The following is a 20,395-nucleotide window of genomic DNA, read 5'->3' on the forward strand; positions in this document are numbered from 1 at the left end:
ATACAAGCATGCAAGTATACATCATACTGCCTGGGGCAGTGATTTTGAATACCCAATGTTACAGCAGATCTGACTGGCCCACGCCATAATGAAGAGCTCTGTCTATGTAGGGAGGGCAGTAAATATAGCCAAAATGTTTAGTTAGGAAAAAAGCATCTCAGATGCTCTGCACGCTACACTGAATGATATTTCCATTTTTATTATCTGAATAAAAGATAGGAAATTTCTCAAAGCTTCTCTTCAAAACAAACAGACAAACAAACAAAACCACCACCACAACAAAAAACTTACAAACCTTTTAAAGACTAATTACATGTCCTTGGTAAACCAGGATGTTTTTTTTTCACAGGTGTGAACAAGCCAAAGCACGCCAGAAGGAAAACCAGAAACTACGAAACAACTTGGAACACTTCTCTAAATCCATGTTAACAATTGCAGCTCATTCCACTGAAATCCCACACCTGGGCCTTGGCAGAAAGCTCAGCTAAGAGGTCAAAGCCGAGAAGAAAACAAGCCAAATAGTCAATGAACCCCTGTTCCAGTGCATGAGAACAGCATATGGTGTTTTTTGTTTGTACCTCCCCCACATCTAAAAACTCTCTGAAGACTGAGGCTCTCCCTGTAAGCTCCTAGGATTGTCTCTAAGATCACTGCTCCCTCCTCCAGATGTGCATTGATTTCTCCACTTCTAAAGCTTCTGACCCAACATGGGAACCTCCCAGAGGCCCATATGATGGGTTCAGGATCCAGAAACATCAAGATGCGTCACATAAGCCAGCAAAGCTGGAGGGAGGCCCTTTGTGGGGCTGCCATGAGCTCTCCTTTTATTTGAGCTATCATCTAAGTTGTTTGGCTCATACTGAAAAGAACATGTGCTGCACTCCTATTCTCCAACCCACCAAAAAACATACTGCCTCTACAGGCAAATGCTGTGGCCATGCAAGGGAACAGGGTAGGCATGATGCCAAGGGAGCAAAACCTCACATTTGCCAACAAGGGAATGTTTACCTGGACTTCTGGGTCAAAAGAAAAGAGGTTTTGTCTTCCATCATTTCTGCTCAGTTTGTTCAGCTGATCTGTTTCTCTTCCATACTAGGCAAAAGAAAAGCATTGATGTTACTGCCTGGCCACACAGAGGCAAACATTCGTTATTTGGAAGGAATGGGAGCAAAACAAAATGAATATGTTTCAGGTTCCCTTTGTGATATATGAGATAATGCAAAGCTTCCTAGCTATATCTACCAACACCACACAGTCAGAGTAAAATGATGTGGCTCTGCTAAATGAGAGAGCAGAGAGGAGGAGGCAACTGAGCTCTGGATCATGCAGGAGACAGCTGCCACTTAACTCCCTCTGCACTGATAGCAAGGACAGTCATCCCTGTGGAGCAGGAATGAGTAATACCAGCCATGACAACCCTTCATTCGGTAAGCATGGATCTCCCTCATGGGTCCCACACTAAGAGTGAGCACCATGCAGCCTCAAACCATGGAGCTCCCCTAGCTCCATCCTGGGGACAGGAAAGTGAGACGCCCAAGACCCCAGCAGCACTTGGTGCTTGCCCAGCTCCCTCAGAGCTGAAGTCAAAGCACAGGGAAACTCCTGTTACAGATGTGGTGGAGAGAACTAGCTATAGGGCAGGGAGAGCGATCTCTACAAACACAATACCTTCATCAGCTCTGGATGCATGCTTCTCTCTAGGCTCTCCAGGATGTTTTCTGATTTTCCTTGCATGCTTGATTCATCATCTGCAAGGACAAAAAACACAGATGTCCAAAACAACTGCCTAAGCACCATTTTATTTCCCTCTGCCAGAAAGCATACTGCAGTATTTGCTACAATAGAACAGAAACAGTTTATGGAGATTTTTCCACTTCTAGGATGTAAGATTTTTCCATAAATTACTAGTACCAGAGCGTACTATTAACAGCCTGCTATGTCTTTCCAAAGCAGAACTTCAGCACAGATCCAATTTTCCAGGAGTCTTGAAACACTGCCATGGATTTCCCATCCAGAGGAAGGGTCATGTTTCTCTCCACTTTTATTCCTCTGACTATTGTCTACATTGTACTAAGCCATTCATCATGATATCCTGTGTCAACCACAATTCTTGCGATTAATCCAGAAAGAAAAGTATATGCTTTTATAAGCACGCTGCTCACATCCTGCTGGAGAATGGTGAAGGTAGGTGTTTATTTATAAACTGACCTTGTGCAGATTCCACAGTATCTTTCTTCTCTTGCACCAAACTCTCAGTATTGCTCTGAATGATCTTTCTCAGAGTTACCAGCCACTCTTCCATCTCCTGCTCAGTTTCAGCTGCGAGATAGTGGCTGTATTTATCTATTGTCTTGAGTTCAAATGCATAGCGGCGCATTTTAGGACACTGGACAAACAAAAAGGGCAAGCTTTGTGTTACACTTTCCTCAATAACTCCGCATAGTACCTTCTGCAAGGCTCCTCTCTGCAGAAAGCATCCTGAACTGAAATACCATGACAGGGAAAAAACCACCTAACTTAGAATGTAAGAATGTCCTTGCCACAGCACCTCTCCTGCAGTTAATCACAAAGGGCTTTACAATAGTGATCAAGCAGTATGCAGTTCCACAGTAGCCAGTTACTCTGAGAGTGGAAGAAAATCAGACTGAACCACAGACATAGCACTAAGGAACAGAAGCAAGCTCCTTCCTATGTCATTAGACCTTTAATATTTAGCCAGAGAAACCAGGAATTGGTTTTGTCCACAGTAATTTTGTGCTCCAGCACATTTAGAGGCATCTATCTTAAAGGCAAGTGGTTCAATACAATTTTTGGAGCTCTGCTGGCCTTTAAACAGCACTTTCTAATGAGAAGCCCAGGCAAATCTGATGCAACTTGGGAAGTACATCACCGAGGCATCTCTACTACTGCTTTTATTCTACTCAGAAAGATAAATGGAAATGCAGAGCTCTGACTCATCTACACTGAAGAAAACAGTCAAAGTAATTTATGTTGCCCTGTATCAGCTCCATCGCACTTGGTGCTTGAAGCTTCAGCACAGACAGCAATGGCACAAGACACAACAGCAATTCCCCTGTGCACTTCACTCTCAGCACAAAGAAACCCCAAGTTTAAGCCCAGTGCAAATACCTCCTCCAAGAACCTTACAGGCCATTTGCAGGAGGTAAGCCCCAAAGGGCTGTATGTTAGCATAGACATATCAAGACTTAACTTAAGAACCTAACAAGACCTAATAAGAAGCTGGTGCTAACAGCAAACAAAGAAGGTGCCCAAGACTTAGCTGCACCAGCTACTTATTGGCCCCAGTCCTCGGGGTGTGAGATATTTCATTTACCAGGAAGGCACATGGTAAAGGGGATGGACAAAGCAGGGAGACTAACTGGGCAAAAAAGCTATGGGTTAGTTTCTAAATTCATGCTTTCAGCTCTCAGTGTCACAGACTGAGAGCATTTCTGTCTGATCTAGCAATGCATAAGCCTACGTACAGTCATGGCGAAAGTCCACCTACCTGAACAACATCATTGCAAGCATCCAAGAAGATACAGCCTTTGGATTCTTTTGAAATTTTCTCATCTTTGTAGGAATTAAGAATGTAGGAGCCATCTGTAAGTTGTGACAAGTAAAAATACCTCCTCTTGAATACCTGCAAAAGTGCAAAGTCTTGCTCATTCAAGTATTCACTCTTCTGTATATTACAAGCAAAAGTCTCAGTTTCAGTATCTGCCCTCCTGCTACGGAGAAAATACTATAAATAGAAGCACTGATGACCCTAGAGTGTTGCAAACGCACCCCTTTGAGTACAACTTGTTTTTGTGTGGGGAGATTTTCTTGTCTTCTTTAATTTTAACGTTCTTGTTGTTATTATACGTTCACCTATCTAAAGCAAAGCCCTAGGGCTTCAAGCTCATCTCTCAGCTGGCTCCAGACTCATTTGTCTTCATAAAATAATGCTGCATGGTAAATTCAGATCAATATATTGCTTGAAGATTCATCCCACCCTAAAGCAGGTATTTCCAGAGCCTTTTTGATAAAGACCTCAGTTAGAATTACAAAGCAATTCTCCGGAAGACTTTGGAGCAGATGTGGAAATTCCTAGCACTCAAACGCAAGCCAAAGAACACTGTAATCCATGCAACTGCTCAAGGTATTTTGTTGTTGTTGTCATTTTTTCCTAACACACCTAGTTTCACAAACTAGCTTTGGCTTAGTATGTTCAATTCTCACCTTAAAAAGCAGTAAATCTGGGAGAAGTATTCATATGCTTGAGCTATTGATCATTATGAAGAGACCCCAGATAGATTTAAAAAGAAAAAGCTCTCCAGCTTTTTCTCAGAACACCTTCCTTCACATTTGTCAGCTCACAGGCAGGGTACTATCATTCAGGAGAACATTCTGGCAGCAATTAAGATAGCACCATATGCTGCCAGGTGTGTGAGGAGCAGGGTGCATTTCACAGTTGCTGGATATCAGGAGAACCACAAAGCAAGCCAGGGCAAGCAGCATTGCGAGGCTCAGAGTATTTCCACTGTTCTGAGTATCTGGAAGAGCTATGAATGAACACAATATTTTTCATCCCAGACAGGAGACTGCCAGTAATTTCCTGCACCCACCACTACTGACACAATCGTATGTTCAATAAAACCATTTGCTCACTTGCATGGAACTGGTAGGGAGCATTGTGACTAACTGCTCTGAACGGTAACCTCTGGCATCATTTAGATGAGCAGTTTGCTGCGGAGATGCATCAAAGGTTGTGGAGCTTCAGATTTACTGAAAAAAAAATGCAACTAAACCTTAGTTTAGCAAAGCGTAAGAACACATAGAAATCTAAGTCTGCTAAGTGTTATACCAACTTAAACACTGATTCAGCACTTCATTGAATCAGTCTTGGAAACTTTGATAGTTAATGCTACAGAAACCCATTATACATGTATATCTCTCTACACATTACAGGGTTGATATCCCTCATGGATATGGGGTTTCGTGCAAAACCATTTGTATCCTCTGAATTCTGTTCGAGGGAAAGATGCAGAAGCAAGAAGCAAACACTATTCCTGTAACCTTCGCCCCACTTCTAAGCACTGCTGTCAGAAATAATTGTCAGAAGTCTACAAACATTTAAAATAAATAGTATAAACCTAAAAACAGAAGAAACATCCCTTTTGATCAGGTTACAGATGTTGCGGACGAGCATGGAAATTGCAGAAGGACAGCTAGAGAACTGGAGATGTCTGTTATGGCAGAGACGAAAGAAGAGAAAATCCTGACGCCCTTGTTGCAGAGCAGCCCACTGAAGCAGTGGGAAGTTCTTTGCAAAGGAAAGGTTACTCTCAAATAATTTTTGGCAGCTGTAGCCTCATTACAGCTTGCTCACGGGCTGGCTTTCCACAAAATATACTCTGTATGAGCTTAGCAACAGCATGAGGTACCAGAGACTCAGTATGTCACAGCAGCGAAAGAACCAGCACATAGAAGATGGATGTGTCTGCTTCCACAGTAGTGCAGCAGCTTCTTGAAGTGGCGATAAGGGTGAAGACTTTCAAAGTCCTCAGATTTCTCGCATGTGCCTTAGAAGGTGATTTGTAAGACACAGCAGTGACCAGCTCAGAAAATGGCCACTCCTTACTGGTACTTTAAGTTTAATGAGAGATTTTTATTAACTGAACTGAAAGCAGTGCAGTTCAGGCATCTCTGAAAGGTGGGTCTAAGGTGCTGGGCACTGAGGCCAACAATACCACAGGAGGCTCAGTCAAGAATGGACATAACTAACTGCTTTGAACATATATGGTAGTACCTCCTTCTCCAGAAGTTACAGGAGCCGAAATGACTTCAAACTTGCTGCTCAGAAAAACAGATAAACAGAAATCCCTGCTCTATTTCCTTCAAGTACATGAGGAGTCATTTTAAAACTCAAATTAAAATTAGCCATATGAACTGCCCAGTTCCACTTATGAATGTAAAACGTGTTGAACTGAACCTTAGAGCAACTGACCTTACAAAGTAAAGAACCCCACTGCAGCCATTCCTCAGCTGCACAGTTGAACATAATTACCTAATATTCTTTCTCTCTATGCTTTAAGAAGGCAACTGTAGGGTAGAGCAACAGAAAGGCCCATTGCCACAGCAAAAACCTTCAGTGGAACTATAAAAAACTTCCCCTGCAAAATCTAAGCAATGTCATGCCAGATTATGTACAAGGGAGAACAGGAGACGATGCAGCTGTTGCTTTTAGGTCAGTAATGCTCCATCTCCTCAGTGACATCATCCTTCCTCTTAGAGCAAAGCCTTGTTATTTCAATTTAAAATTGTTCTCTGTACGTATTTTCTACTGCCAAGGAAACTATCTATTCATAAAGTCTTCATTGCAGGGCAGCTGTTTCAGTTATTTAAATTGCCTTCCTCTTCCTAGCCTCAGCTGCTCATCATGAAAACAGCTTTGCCTTTTTCTTCAGCTTGCCTGTCAAGATTTGAAGTGCATTGGTCTTATATTCTTGGGAGGGAAGGGTCAAAAGCTGTTTCCAGATTGGTTTTCCAATCTACCTTGGGATGGTCTACAAAACGGATGGACATCCAACTGAACTTGAACCCACTGCTACACTCCTGCTACCTTTAGAGATGTGAGCTGAACTTAACAGGGATTATGTCTCGTTTCCAATTAACACAATGCTGGATCAGTCTCACCTTCATGGTAACAGTGATTGTGCTGTTTACATTTGCTTTGTGCAACCAGCCTTGCTTTATCACACCACCCTTCTGGGAACACAATGATGAGGAATCCTGAAAGAGAGCAAAGGATCATAAAAAGAGGAGGTCACGTGAACTGCCTTCCATGCAAAATTTCCCTTGGACATGAGAGTATGTCTGCGCTGGAAAGCAATATTGAGAACTACAGCAACAAAGCTATCATGTAGAATGTACACATACACATCTACATATACAGTGTGACCACAATAAAATATCAGGGTCATCTCTTTCCAACAAAGAAGTGAAACAGGCTAGTTCTGGTCATCTTTAACAAGGAAAAATTACATCTGTGCTGACAGAACTGCACATGGATTTTGCAATGAAGAAATGCATGGTTCTTAGGTAGTATTTCAAAAACCCAGGGAAGCAAGAAGTTTTCAAAATGGTCTGTTTGGACAGTTGCAAAATGCAGAACATTAGATTTATTTCATCATTTCCTTTTGTACAAATCAACTTGCATTTTAAATTTAGGTAAAAGAACAGCAAACCCAAATAACTGAAAAGTAACTAGAGTATTTCACATTTATCAAAATGATAAGTTTCAAGTGACTCAACTGCATTATTCTTGGCATACTGGCTGGGATTTCTATCTTTTGTCCTGTCCTCTGGTCCCAGAATGGGTGAACAGCTCTCCATCCATATCCAACAGTGACCTCCACTGAAGATGGAGGGAAACAAGATCCCAGACTGATGAAAAACTTGCCCTGGTCTTTTCAATGACTCAGCAGCAGAGATGGACCTGGACTGACTGTTGACGAGCTATCAAGGCACTAGTTTATATCATCTCCAGCACCTCAAATGTCAGGTTTTCACTCTTTTCTTGTCAAACTTCCAGTGAGAAAAGTAAAATTTCTAATGCTTTATTTCTCTGGGTAGAACAACCAATAATTTATCCTTTATAATGGTTTGCCCTTTTTCATCAAGAGATTTCTTTTACTCAAATTTCCATTGCATAGTTCTAATGCAAATGTTCTGTCAGGAAATTGTAACAGAATCCTTTAGATATGACCAAGCCAAAAGACATAAATGTCAAAATATCTGCCAAAGTATCTGGAATACTCTTCCATTGCCAACAACAGTAACTTCATTTGTTTGCATATTTGGGACACTGATCAGAAGAAAAAAAGGTCTCCACCAAATTCTGATAGCATATTTTTATCTCTTTACTTTTTCAGAGGTATGCTGATAAGCTCTGTCTCAGTTTTGTCTCCAGCCAAAATTAGATATTATTAAAGAAGTAACAGCTCAAGTTAACAGTGTAATGAAAACCAACAATGCAGCCAAAAAAAATAAGGCCAAACTTGACAATACATTTCCATTTATAAAAAAGTCATCCAAGTCCAGACATGAGGTGTGGAACATGCATAGCAATTGTTAGAAATGTGTATGAAACAGCCCTTCAAATCTACAGCTTTGCAAGACAGAAACTTTCCTGTTCCTCAGCAGCAGCACCTTGGTGCCATAAGGATTTTAAACAGCTGGACTAAATTCTTCAGACTGTAAACTAAAATTTCTTAGCGTCAAGTGTTGGAACTAAACTTCACATGGTAATTGATAAAGAAATATGTTAACATGCCAATGCCCTACCCCAAAAATGCAAATATGCATGGGGAAAACATGGCATACGTATTTCCTGAAATGACTGCCAGGTTTGAGATATCGCAATTGTCAGAGCCCCCAGCTCCTCCATGTGGAAAAACTCTCAAGCTGCAAAATCTCCCCTGCAGACAGGTAAACACAAAGGCGCTAGCTTCCAGAAGAGGTGAATGCCTCTGAATATCTGCAGAGTGTATACAGAATTAGGATTGATGTGCTGTGAACATGCTGGGGAGAAGTAACTGGTTAAGAATGGCAGATTACAAGGCAGAGCGCCAACCTGTTAAAGCAGAGGACCCTGATATTGCTGTATCACAATGTAGCTGGAAACTAAACTGCCTGCTTTAAATTATGGTCACAAAGAATTTTACTTAGTAAATTTCTTGGCTTCCTTTTTTTATTTCCCCTATTTCATTGCTGGACTCTATCAAGTGAAAAAGCCATGAGAAACATTAAGGCTAATCTTCCACCTAATTTAGGAGACTCTTGGCTCCAAGAGATTATCTTGTCACACTTTCAAATAAATCACTGTCTCAGTTTTGGCCCCATATCTGCAGTATGAAGCATTTCACCATAAAGCTGTTCCTGGGAGCTGAATTCTGACTTTGTCTTGTGAAATATATAAAAGTTATAAAAGATCTCGTTATAAAAGATCTTAGAGTGGAATATGTAAAAAACTTTCTCCTTACCTCGTCTTTTTCAAAGTCTTCATCGATTTCAAACACATGACTTGGAATCTTGTCTGGCCTAAAGGATTTGCTGAAATCACAACATTTTCATTTTTAATGACTGGGAAACCAGGATGCACAAAGCCAGCTGTCTGATGCTGGCTCCACAACTGACTGTCAAACTGCAGATTACAGAGCATAGCAGAACTGTCCAACCGTAGAAGAGTTCAAAAGACCTACAGCCCTTTACAGCTGGAGATATCTAACTTCTGAATGCACTTCATTGAAGCTAAGCACAAGGAGCACGTAATTAACATTCTCTGTATTAGCCGTCTGCCTTTGCAGAGTTTTTGCTGACTTGCATTTGTGCAACACAGGGATGAAGCAGATCTATCTTCCATCCTGCTAAAGGAGAAGCCAGATCAGACTGCAAGATTATTCACAAATTTTAATATAATTTGTTCAACAGTGTTGCTCTGTTGTTGCTTCACTTCCCTGCAAGATCTTCAGAACAGAGCTACTTTGGCCAGACTGTTTCTCCTAAGCCTGATCAAACCACAGCCCCATGACCATGCATTAGTATTCCAAGGGAGCATGACACTTACCATGGCAACATCCGAAAGTCGCCTGAGTATTCCTCATATTTGTAGTTTACCACATGCCAGTCTGAGCTGTAGGTTTTAATGCACTGAAAAGAAAACAATACAGGTATTTGAAAGCTAGAGAAAGCATAACAAAACCATGCACAAGTTCAAAAGGTTACAGACTGCTGGGTGATGTAACTATAAGTGGAAAGTGTGAACTTATTTTTGTGCTACCATACAAGATGTCATAAGGAACCTTTTCAGCACAGAGACAAAAATCACACAGCATCTGGACTGCCACACAGCTGCTGATTTTGTATCCACATAGCTCTAACACTTTAAAAAAGGAATAGTGATTTGCAAGGGGACTGCTTTCCTGAAAGCACTGATTTCCTGCCCTCACAACTATAGTGCCTTTCATTCGACACTGACCGTCGCCTGGCATTTACTTCCACTGCACTTGGAAGGAATGGTCTTAGAGGGCAGCATTTTACAAAAACAAATCTGCAGCACTCAGGATGAAGCTAGAAAGGCTGTGCAGCCCAGCCCCTGCCCTGCTGCACACCCCGCACCTTGCAGCTCAAGCCCCACACATTGTCTGCATACAAAACCTGATGAAAACAAGTGCCATACGAGAGGCATGTAGGAACTAGCTAGTGCAGTACCCTGCCAGTGATCGATGCTTCCGAGGATAAACTAAGTGATCTGCAACCTCATAGACAAGCAGCTACAGCAGAGCATCTTGCTTAAGGGAGAAGGTGCGCTGAGCACAGGCATCACATGGACTTTTACCCCTACCTCTTTGACAAAGAGACTCTGAGCTTTCTTCAGAGCATCTTCTGGCACTGTAGACTGGACAGTCCTTCTCTGACGACTGATAACTGAAATCTGCAGGGAAAAGGAGAAAATGGTTTCAGTGTAAACTGGGTCTTCAGGAACTGATACTTGCTTTAAATAAATATGGCGGGCCCAAATCACCCACGGGTTGTTTCACTTTTATGTGTTAGTAACGCAGCCAAAATCAACATGTAGACAAGCGTGGAAATTTTCCAAAGTAAACAGGACTGGAGATGACCGAGCCTCAAACATAAGAAAGAGCCAGTGCAAACTCACAGACACATCTTCAATCGGAAATATCAGCAGGTCCCGGAGGGGATCACTGTAGATCTGAACTTTGCGTTGAAGGATCACGTTCTCATAGTCCAAGGGTTCAACAACTTTGGTTTTTTCCTGTAGGATGAATAAAAGGTAGAATATTTACAGATGTATAATATATCAAATAACCAGTAAGTAACATCTTGTGCCTAATTTGGTCTGACAACTTCAAACCATGTTACCAATGGACTGCTTATGAATTCAACAATCAGATACTTGCATGATACAAGGAACTACTGATGTACATGCATTGCAGTGAGGGAAACAAGGGGTTACGTTATTTGTGCTTGGTAATAAGCTACAGGAAGAAAGCAAGTACTGTGCTGTTCTTCTCCAGGCACAGTCTCTAATTTCTTAATGGAGAAAGCAATTCTCCTGGAAAGGCCACAGCTTTAACAGCTACAAGCTTCAGCTTTCACCAGTATGAGCAGCTCATCTGCACAGCTCAGAAGGAATACGGACTCTATACCAGGTCGAAGCCAGTTTTGCTAGACAAGATGAGGAGAGTTGTGCTATCTCTGGAAATGTGCTGCTGGTGGGATGGTAGTAAGCTGGCTGCAATAACCTCCGGTGTGGGAATCTCTCCCTGTGGAATGAAGATTCCTCTGGAAAGCCCTCTCCATGAATCACACCTCAGCCACAGCCCACATCTGGAAAACCCCAGGGCCTGGTTTTGTTCTCATTTACGTTTCTGGAAAGCAAGAGGAACTTCTCCATAATCTCTGGAGTCACCAGTAAGAACTATTAGGAGAATGCCAGTATGCTTACCACTGCATTACTTCCGTTCATGCTACAAGCCCAGAAAACATAGCTTTAAAATGTTAGAAAAACAAAGACAAGTTCCAAAGTAGGAAAACATCATCTTAGCTGCCCACTCCTAGACTTTGGCTTTCATAAGCAAGAGTCAGGCACTTAGCACTGCAGTTGTAAAAATGACACCAAATCAAACCCATGACCCTGTATGCACAAGAATGCTCATAACAAAAGGGGAAGTAAATTCCAATACATGAACTTTCCCTTGCTTTGAATTCCTACCAAAAGACTGTCGATGCCTGGCCATGCTATGGATGGTATTAACAAAACCCCCCCAGCTTGTGTGGAGCCAGGCTGGCACGTGCCCCGGGGAGCTAACACCCTTGTAAGATGGTGTGCTTGGGCTCTTCACCCTTGGAAAAGGAATGTCCGATGCTTCTCCAACAGCAGCATCAAGATTTACCACACAGTTTTTTTTGTTTTGTTTTGTTTTCTTTTTTCTTTTTTTTTTTTTTTTTTTTTTAACCCAGATGAACTACTTGCATAGCTCCCTCAATTAAAAATTAGACTGGTGGAAGTCTCTTGCTGAAGACAATGAAAGCTGCAGCCTGAGAAAACGACTCAAAAATAAGGATTGAAAGCTCAGCACCATATAAAACCAACAGGTAAATAAATAGCCATGCCACTGAGCATCCAAACAACTCAACATTGCCTGTGACGCATGAGAGAAGAAATCAACATTGCTCTTCCAAAAGCAATCATAGCCAGAGTTTCTGTCCTATGCCCTTGGCACCTGAGTCTCCAGCATGGGTTAATATGATCAAGCCCTTTGCAGCAAATGTGAGCCACTTGTTCTAATGACAGCTGAGCATCTCTTATGTTGAAGTGGAGCTGGTGCTGTGACTTTGGGGAGAAAGTTGTCACATCAGCAGGTAACAGTATCAGGTGAGAGCCATTCAGGGGTGGTCATGTTTTAATCTTGTTTTTATCTTTTTCTGAAACACTGTAGAAAATCTTGTTATGTTGATATCTTCTCATACAGAAGCATCTTAAAAAATAAAGGAATTGTAGATTTTTTCCCCTTTTTCTGCTATACTCTGGCATATGGTAAAAAGAGAATAAAAATCCAGGCTCTGTGGCAGACCTGGATGGTCTGATGGACTGGAACAGCGAAGGCAGACGTCTCTCTGAGGCTGCCTCTGGCTTTTCCCACTCAAAGGGCAGCCCTGCTGAGCAGAGGCTGTTCTTCTATCCCAGGTGCATGCCCAGGAAACTTGTAGTATGTTCAGAAAGCAAAACTGAGATGAAATATTTTCCCCACAGCACTTCAGAAATGCAAAGTGGGTACCTCGCATGACACGTTTCCCAGGACTGCATCCCAGCATCAGGACAGTATCCTAGCAGCTCACTGAAGGAGGAGAGAGCAGAGCCTATGTGTAATCAAGGCCTGTGTTACTAGCATAAGCGATGCCTCTGGTCAGGGTGATTTCTGCACTGGCTTTTGTCAAGCACCCGCTCCGCCCTGCTTCTGGCTGTCCACAAAGAAACTCTTACTTTTGACTGAAGAAAATATACCTCCTGCCCAAGGCACTTTTGCATTCAGAATGTCTATTTTCCATGCTGCAGGAATCCAGCAGGGATTAGCTCAGATATTTGAAACAGCTTCCTCTTAATCGCTCTCTGGAAAACTTTGCTTCATTCCTAATGCAGTCCCAAAAGAAACCTCACAAGCCTCCTGTTGCATGACCAGCAGCAGCACTGCAGCATCACAGGGAATAGCCCACCAGGACATGAGTAAGGAAGGGCAGCATTGCCCAGCAGAGAGCCCATGATGTGTGCCAAGCTAGGGAGTTGGGGGGAGTCTGTGATGTGGGGTGGCAAGTGTTGCCAGCCCCAGCACTGTGTGCCACCGGCACAACCACCCCTGGAGCTGCTCCTGCTCTGGCAGCCAGGACTGAATCTCATGTAAAAGGAGATCACTGAAAAATTAGGAGTCCCTAAAATCCAGCGGGAAGATGGAGAAAAGGAACCCCTTTTTTCTTCAGTTAGCCTCACATTCTTTAAATACTTAACTAGATTTGTTTAATCATCTGAAGCACAGGCCTTATTTCGTTATAATGCTACACATTTCTGCAAATTTGCCAAGCCTGGCACATTAACGTGACTTAACACATTAGGACATTCATGAGCTGCTCTCCCATTTGCAAGTCAGGCATTCCCAAATCTCAGCCACTCCGCTGCCCAATCCACCTTTCTCACTGCCATCACCACAGCAATCCCAACAACACTCCTGGCATTAAAAGGTCCCACCAGCTCCTGTTCTCATCTCACCCCAGCAGCAGCTGTAATGGTAAATTAGGTTCCTTCTAAGAGTCTTGCACATTGCTGTGGCATTAAATAGTGGCTTTGGGTACTCTGAATTCAAGCCTCCCAATTACTCATGATTTTCAGTCCTGCTTGCAACATGGTTCTGAAACGGACTGTGTTTCAGAAGTTGTTGTAAAAGTTATTTTATGGTAACATTGATGTCAATTACAGGGTAATGACTTTGAGGACCAAAGAGGACCCCTTATTCTCACATGAGAGGCTTCAAAACCCTTATAGCACTGTCCACTGCAGGTACAAATAAGCTTCTTAAAATAACTCAGTGCTGCCCTTCCCCACTTGTGCATTTGGTGACACCGGGCAGGAAGCATGGTGCAGGCTGCTGCAGCGCCAGGGTGGGCGGCCAATTGTCCAGAGAGCTCCCAGAGGCGAGAGGTGGGTGCCAATGGGTATGTCCCCCAGGCGGGTTTGCAGTCCCCACAGACTTCGTTTCTCCTCTAGGGACGTTAGAAACACAGCCCCTAGTGCTCTCCTTACCCCGGCTGCACGATTGGCTTGTTGCAGCAAGGAGAGTGCAGGACAAGGGTAGCCACACACAGCAGCCCTCTGTCCCTGCACCCAGCACAGTATAACCAACTTGTCACAGGCCACGAGGGGAACCACACCAGTGTCTCTAAAGCAAAGCCAAAAGATACAGGTCAAGCTATATGTAAGCAAAGCAACAGCTAGCAGAAGGATGTGGCCTGTCTGCCTGCTGCCAAGGAAACACGGACGCCTCCGTCTGTCCAGAACTGCACAGGGCCAGACATGCTCACGCCCCTGCAAACAGAGCTCCAGAGTAAGTAGGGATATCACAAATATTTTTCATCCTTTGGCCCACCCTAGTGCTCAGTGTCCCATCAGGGCAGGAGATAAAACTTTAAGCCCTGAAAATCAGATTTCAAAGTCTTAGTTTTTCTGATGAGCTTGGTTAATTCAGACATCTCCCAGCAGACAAGGCTCGGCCTCATGCTGCCCCGTCCTGTCACAACAGCAGATGGCACCCACCAAAGTCATTACAAAAGCAGAGGAAGAACTATTACACTAAAGCAATTAGAGTCTTAGAAACCACAAATTCCTCCACAGGGAAAGCCAATATCCAAGTGCAAAGAAATGCTGCCAGTCCAGCAACAAAATCAACCCATTTCTGCAGGAAAAACCACACAATGATGCCAAAGCAAGCCTGTTCCAGACAGGCATACAGCAGCTGCTTACCCAGGGCTGGCAGAGGGGTTCCCCGTGCTGCCCTGTGGCTTGCTCCAGCACCCTGTACCAGGGTGGGCAGGAGGGGGAAACTGAGAACACCCAGCAGCAGCTTCCAACCCAAAGCACCACAGTCCAGTGCACTGGGATAAAAACAGGGAATTGTTGGGAAAGACCTCACAGAGGAGAAAAATAAATTAATGTGATTTTAAACAAAATTTTAATGAGAGGAGCAGTGAGCCCTTGTGGATGAGCCCTCTCACTTCTCTTACAAAAAATCCTGGTTCAATCCCTGCACGCTGGACCGCTCCTGAAAACACCGTGTGCTGTACCCATCTGCTTCTGCCCCAAGAGCGTTGCTCTCATGAGCACAGGGCTCTGCGGTGCACGAGGGAAAGGGGGGGTCTGCAGGACCCCTCTGTGACCCCCATCCAGGTCAGGTCACAAGGCTCCTTTTGGACAACAGCACAGGCCAAACAACAGCCAATCTATTACAGTATTGACTCACCACCAAGAAGCAAGTTGGCTGGCATTTTAACAGGAAATTCAATTGAATTACTTCAACAGCAACATGCCCACGGACGCCAACGCTAGGCTCTGCCTTCGTCCAAGCACAAGCACAAAGAGCTGGGCCCCAGGAAAACCCCACGTAAAGGTTCCCAACCTCATCGCCCTGCTTGCCCAGCCAACAAAAAAGCACGAGAGCAAACCTCCACTGAACAGACACCACAAAATAGGGGTGAAGGAAAGTGTTAGCAAGGGAGTAACACATTAGCCAAAGTGAAGGAATCTGGAGCAGTCAGACTGAATTGTCTCCTTTCTGTATCCATTTGCAAAGCTTATCAAATTCCTTATATTTGCTTTATAAACAAGGGTACACAACAACACCTGGACATATTCATACTGGGAAGGACATTTCTATTTTCAACTTTAATTGCTCAAAAAAGTGACTGTCTTCTACTGTCCCGCATTTGTACACTGTACAAATGTGCAACTTTTGTTGCACAATAGAAGCTTATTCTTATTAGTGTTTGTCTGAGATCCTTTTCTCCCATAATTACAACAAACATAATCAGATTGACACAACTGTACAGAAAGTGAAGGAAAAATGTTTTGTTCAAGGATATTTTAAAACAGAAACCAAGGGAAAACTATCAGAAAGTATGCATATTTTCAGTCCTTTCAGGCTGTCTCTCACTTAAAACAAACAATACCTAGAAAATAAAACAATTTGATGGCAAACCCCTCTGGTCTGGCTCTGTTTTAACCACTATGCTCATCTGTTTGTGTTGACACCAGCCCTACGGTGGCTGCCAGCGCACGTTTCCCATTGCACAGCGGAAGCCAACCCCAGAAAAACCCACAGCCCCAGCGCAACGGCTGCACGGTGTTCGGCTTTCGCTTCTCCCTGCGAGTGCCGCGCTGCTAACGGCTAGCGCACGCATTGCTTCTGGGCTTGCCCTGCGTGATGCTCAGCCGTTCCTGCAGCACTTCCTTCGCACCTCTCACTGAAAAGCTTGCAGGCTCAGCAGCACCCGGGACATCAGTTTCTCACTTCCTCAGAAGGGAAATCTTCAGCCAGCAACAGGAATCCATGCTCACGAAGCAGCTAGAGACGCAAGGGATCCATATAAGAAAAGAGATGTTTATTTAAGGTACCTACGAGAAAAGGAAATAGTGCAGACCACGTGCACATGTAAATGTATTGCCTCACACTGTACAACTGTTCTGTAAAAAATTAGTGAGCATTTTATAGCTGACTTATTTACTGCTTCATCTGTTGCAACCCAGTAATGCACTTACGTGCAAAGCCTAGCGAAGTCCAGATTTTAAAATAAATCCCAAGGGACCAAGTAGGTGAGATACACAGAAAATAGACAACAAATTAAATCTGGGGAATTGATTCAAGGCTAAAGGGGCAAATAAGGAAGTGCACAACTACCCCCTGCCCATAACAGTCACAGTCGCATCACTTCTGAGACTGGCAGCAGCCCTCGTCAGAGAGGGACCACTTCCTACCACAGTATGCAATCTGGAAATGCAAAGATACCACTCAGAGAAGAAAACTCCTTAATTGGGGTTTTGTGCACTAAACCTGACAGTCCATGGGAGAATTTATATGGAATCTGGGAACTGAAAAAACCCATTTGGCAACCTCTGTGGACATGCAGAACTGAGAAATTTCTATCCATAGAAAAACTTTTCCAAAGTCAAGGGTTCAAAGATCACAAGTCACGGCACTCTCAGATCGTTTGGTCCTGAAGAGTTTTTTATTATTGTTTTTATTTATTTAAGTAGCACATTGGTAACTTTTCACTTTCCCTGCCCCCCGTTCCTGCACTGCCATCTGATTGCATTTACAGGCTCTAGCTCAAGCTCGCAAGAGGGCTAGGGTACTTCATTTAAAAAAGCTGAGATTCACATGTAACTCATTATTCCAGGAACCTGGGTATAAGGCAGAAAAACAAAAAGTGAGAGACCCTGAGCTTGCCTGTTCAATGTCTGGAACTGTTGTAACCCAGTGCAAAACCAAACAGTATCTGAAGCTGAGGAAAGAAGAGGTGGAAATGGAGAAACGGGAGGAAGGGCAAACAGGGCGACAGCGTTAGTCAGCACAGATGGCAGCAGTCACAACACGACGCAGCCTTGCTGCTGCCAAGGGGTTTGCAGACTTCTTAGCAAAGCCACATTTTGAGGAGAAACCAGGAGGGAGGCAATGAGGCAGCTCTCACTGGGTGGCGGGGAGCTCCTGCCTATGAGTCTGCTGCAAACTCAGCCCTCGGCTGGATGGAACAGCCGGGCACAGTAAGAGATGCACACAGACGTGCTACAGTAAAACCACAGGGATGAGAAACAGTCAATAAAGTAGGGTAGGAGCAGGCCAAAACTATTTTTACACTGGCCAGAGAGAAGGAAGTTTAGAAACATGAGACAAATGCCTAGACAGGAATCCTGGTTGTGCTGGAGGAACAAAAACACTGCATCCCAGGAAGAGTGCAAGACTCTGCTGTAACCCTGACCCAAAAGCTCTCAGAGGGCTTTGTGTGAATGGCATACAGGGCTTATAGGTGGAGGGGTCGGGTGCACGGGAGGAAGCACTTCTGAAGGCTGAGATGAGTCTGGAGACAGGGACTGGAAAAAGGCTTTTTTCCATGCAGCTTTTATGGGTTTTGCTCAGTTGTTTACTCCTCTTCCAGCAGCAAACAGATCTCCTCTGCAGCAGCACAGGCTCCCTGAGGAGATGTTAGGTGCTGCCTTCAGTAGGGTACTCCAGCAGTGCTCATCCTATACCCTGGCACAGGTATGTCCAGGCTCAAACCCAGCCCTTCCGCATGAGGAGCAGAGGGAAGGATCAGTGCATCTCTGTGTCAGCAGAGCTGCACCTGCATCCAGCTGAGCATCTGCTGCAGAGCATGAGAGATGGAAACACAGCGCAGCTTTGATTTTCTCTTCTGAAAATAATAGTGTTAATAGAAATTGGCAAAAAGCTACTGGTTTCCATGGGACAGCTGAATTTCTGCCAGATAGGAATTCTCAAAACATTCTGTAAGCACGGGCATGCTAAAAAAGGGAACTAGTTATTATAATGACAATAATGCATGATATTTATATAAGTTCTTAACTAGAGCATCCCAAAGTGCTTTTCAGATGTCACTGGTATTTCATCATTTATTTATGTAGTATCAGTTTTATATTTAGCATCCATCTCCAGAAGATCCAGCTTCAGAACATCTGAAAACAATTAATTGCACACAAGCAGAACCCCTCCCTTTCCTGCCTGCTCTTAAAAAACCCTTGTTTTTCACTCAAGAAATCTCATTCGCACTGGGCCGAGCCAACTGGGCAGCCACTCCCCGCAGGCGAGCAGCCCCGGGAGGAGGCGAGCTGCTTCTCTGCCCAGCTAGGCACCAGCCCATGCAGCACTGCAGGGGGAACCAAAGCAGGAAGTCACAATCTGATTTTGGGTTGCCTTAGCAATAGAGTGAACACCCACAACAGTGAAGTCAGGCCCCGGGGATGTCAGTGGTGACTTAACCAGCTCAGGAAATCGTGTCAGCGCCCATCTCAGCTCTGCCTTTGGGCTGCAGCGGCTGCAAAGTTAAACCACGTTCTCCCCAGTAAACACATGGTGGCTGAGTGCTCCAGGAGGGTCTCTGAGGCTGCTGGACAGGCTCTGCAATGCTTCGACTCAGCTACAGATGAAATGCTGTTGTTGATGGAAGCACCTCCAAGTTTCTCCCAGGTGAAGACATCCACACAAGCTCCAGCATTATTCAAAGGGACAAGGGAGCGTGGAGAAAAAAGTGGAACTGCAAGGGAAACCTGAGCCAAGAGCAACTTTCCTGAAGCCCCAGCCTGCTGTGGGAAGAGCCAAGACAATCATCTCCCTACAAGAGGAGGAGACTCCTTTCTTCTCTCCTGAGAAGAGAGAAGATCTCTCCTGATACAGCCTGCAGCAACTCTGCAGATGTGTGGGGCTGGATTGCACAAAAAAATCAACACTCGTGGATTCCCCAGTTCTACCAAACACCCGAGAGAAGCCACAGCTTCTGCCATGCTGCGGGACCTTGCTGCTGCCTGGGTACCCCTGCCCCAAGCCCTCGGCATGCAGGCTGCAGTCCATGGCCTTCATCTGCACCCTGCTAGCACAGCTCCAACCTGCATCCCAGGCTCCCAACCACTGCCAAAACATAGGAAGGAGGATGGAGTGCTCTGTATTGAAGCAGGTAGGGTCTCCTTCCACACACAGCTGCTCCCCAGGGATAGCCCTGTGGCAGGAGTTATTAATAGAAGAGAGAAAGAAATTGCAGTTCAGCAAGAAAGGAGACAGGGGTGAGAAAGGGGTTAGGAATGAGCAGACCTGACCCCATTAGAGAAGCAGCAGGAGGCAGGGAAAAATGGTAAAGATGAGACAGGGCTGCGCTGAAGGGAAGAGGAGTCAGCAAGGGAGAGCTTTGATTTGTACTTTTTAAGGGAATGAAAGAGATGGAGGGAGATGGCAGCAGGGAAAAACACTCCAGCGTTTCTAAGATGACAGCGATGCCCACAAAGGCATACAAAGCCATCCTTCTCTTCCTTGGCCAGAACAGCAGTGAGGAGGCAATTAAGCAGGGAAATCTAAAACCACGCATATGCCCCAGGAGTGGTTGCTGTTCAGCTACTGTGTGTGATTGTGATTTGCATTCTTAGGCCACAGAAATGTCAAAAGCCTTGTGCAATTTTGCATCATTAGAGATGATAAATCAGTGTGCAAAGACTTAAGTGAAACACTCTAAGATACACCAAACTGCCTATATGAAAGGATGCTGTAATATGCACTACAGCAGC

General features: G+C 44.2%; 1 protein-coding gene across 3 annotated transcripts in view; it reads right to left on the reverse strand.

Annotated features, from left to right (window-relative positions):
* Positions 1-20,395, reverse strand: part of DOCK11 (dedicator of cytokinesis 11) — an 82,255-nt gene that overhangs the window by 56,026 nt on the left and 5,834 nt on the right. For all 3 annotated transcript variants that reach the window (XR_014318413.1, XM_082771013.1, XM_082771012.1), the window contains exons 2-10: positions 10,706-10,822; positions 10,391-10,480; positions 9,614-9,696; positions 9,030-9,099; positions 6,682-6,777; positions 3,509-3,643; positions 2,209-2,386; positions 1,669-1,748; positions 1,009-1,092 (exon numbers count right to left, since the gene is read on the reverse strand). Coding sequence is in view for 2 of the 3 variants with exons in the window: in XM_082771013.1 (XP_082627139.1) it covers positions 1,009-1,092; positions 1,669-1,748; positions 2,209-2,386; positions 3,509-3,643; positions 6,682-6,777; positions 9,030-9,099; positions 9,614-9,696; positions 10,391-10,480; positions 10,706-10,822 (933 nt within the window). In the remaining variant the exon portion in view is untranslated. The remainder of the gene's footprint in view (positions 1-1,008; positions 1,093-1,668; positions 1,749-2,208; positions 2,387-3,508; positions 3,644-6,681; positions 6,778-9,029; positions 9,100-9,613; positions 9,697-10,390; positions 10,481-10,705; positions 10,823-20,395) is intronic.

The sequence above is a fragment of the Aythya marila genome, assembly GCF_965140915.1.
Source record: "Aythya marila genome assembly, chromosome: 13".
In the NCBI taxonomy this organism is placed as follows: domain Eukaryota; kingdom Metazoa; phylum Chordata; class Aves; order Anseriformes; family Anatidae; genus Aythya; species Aythya marila.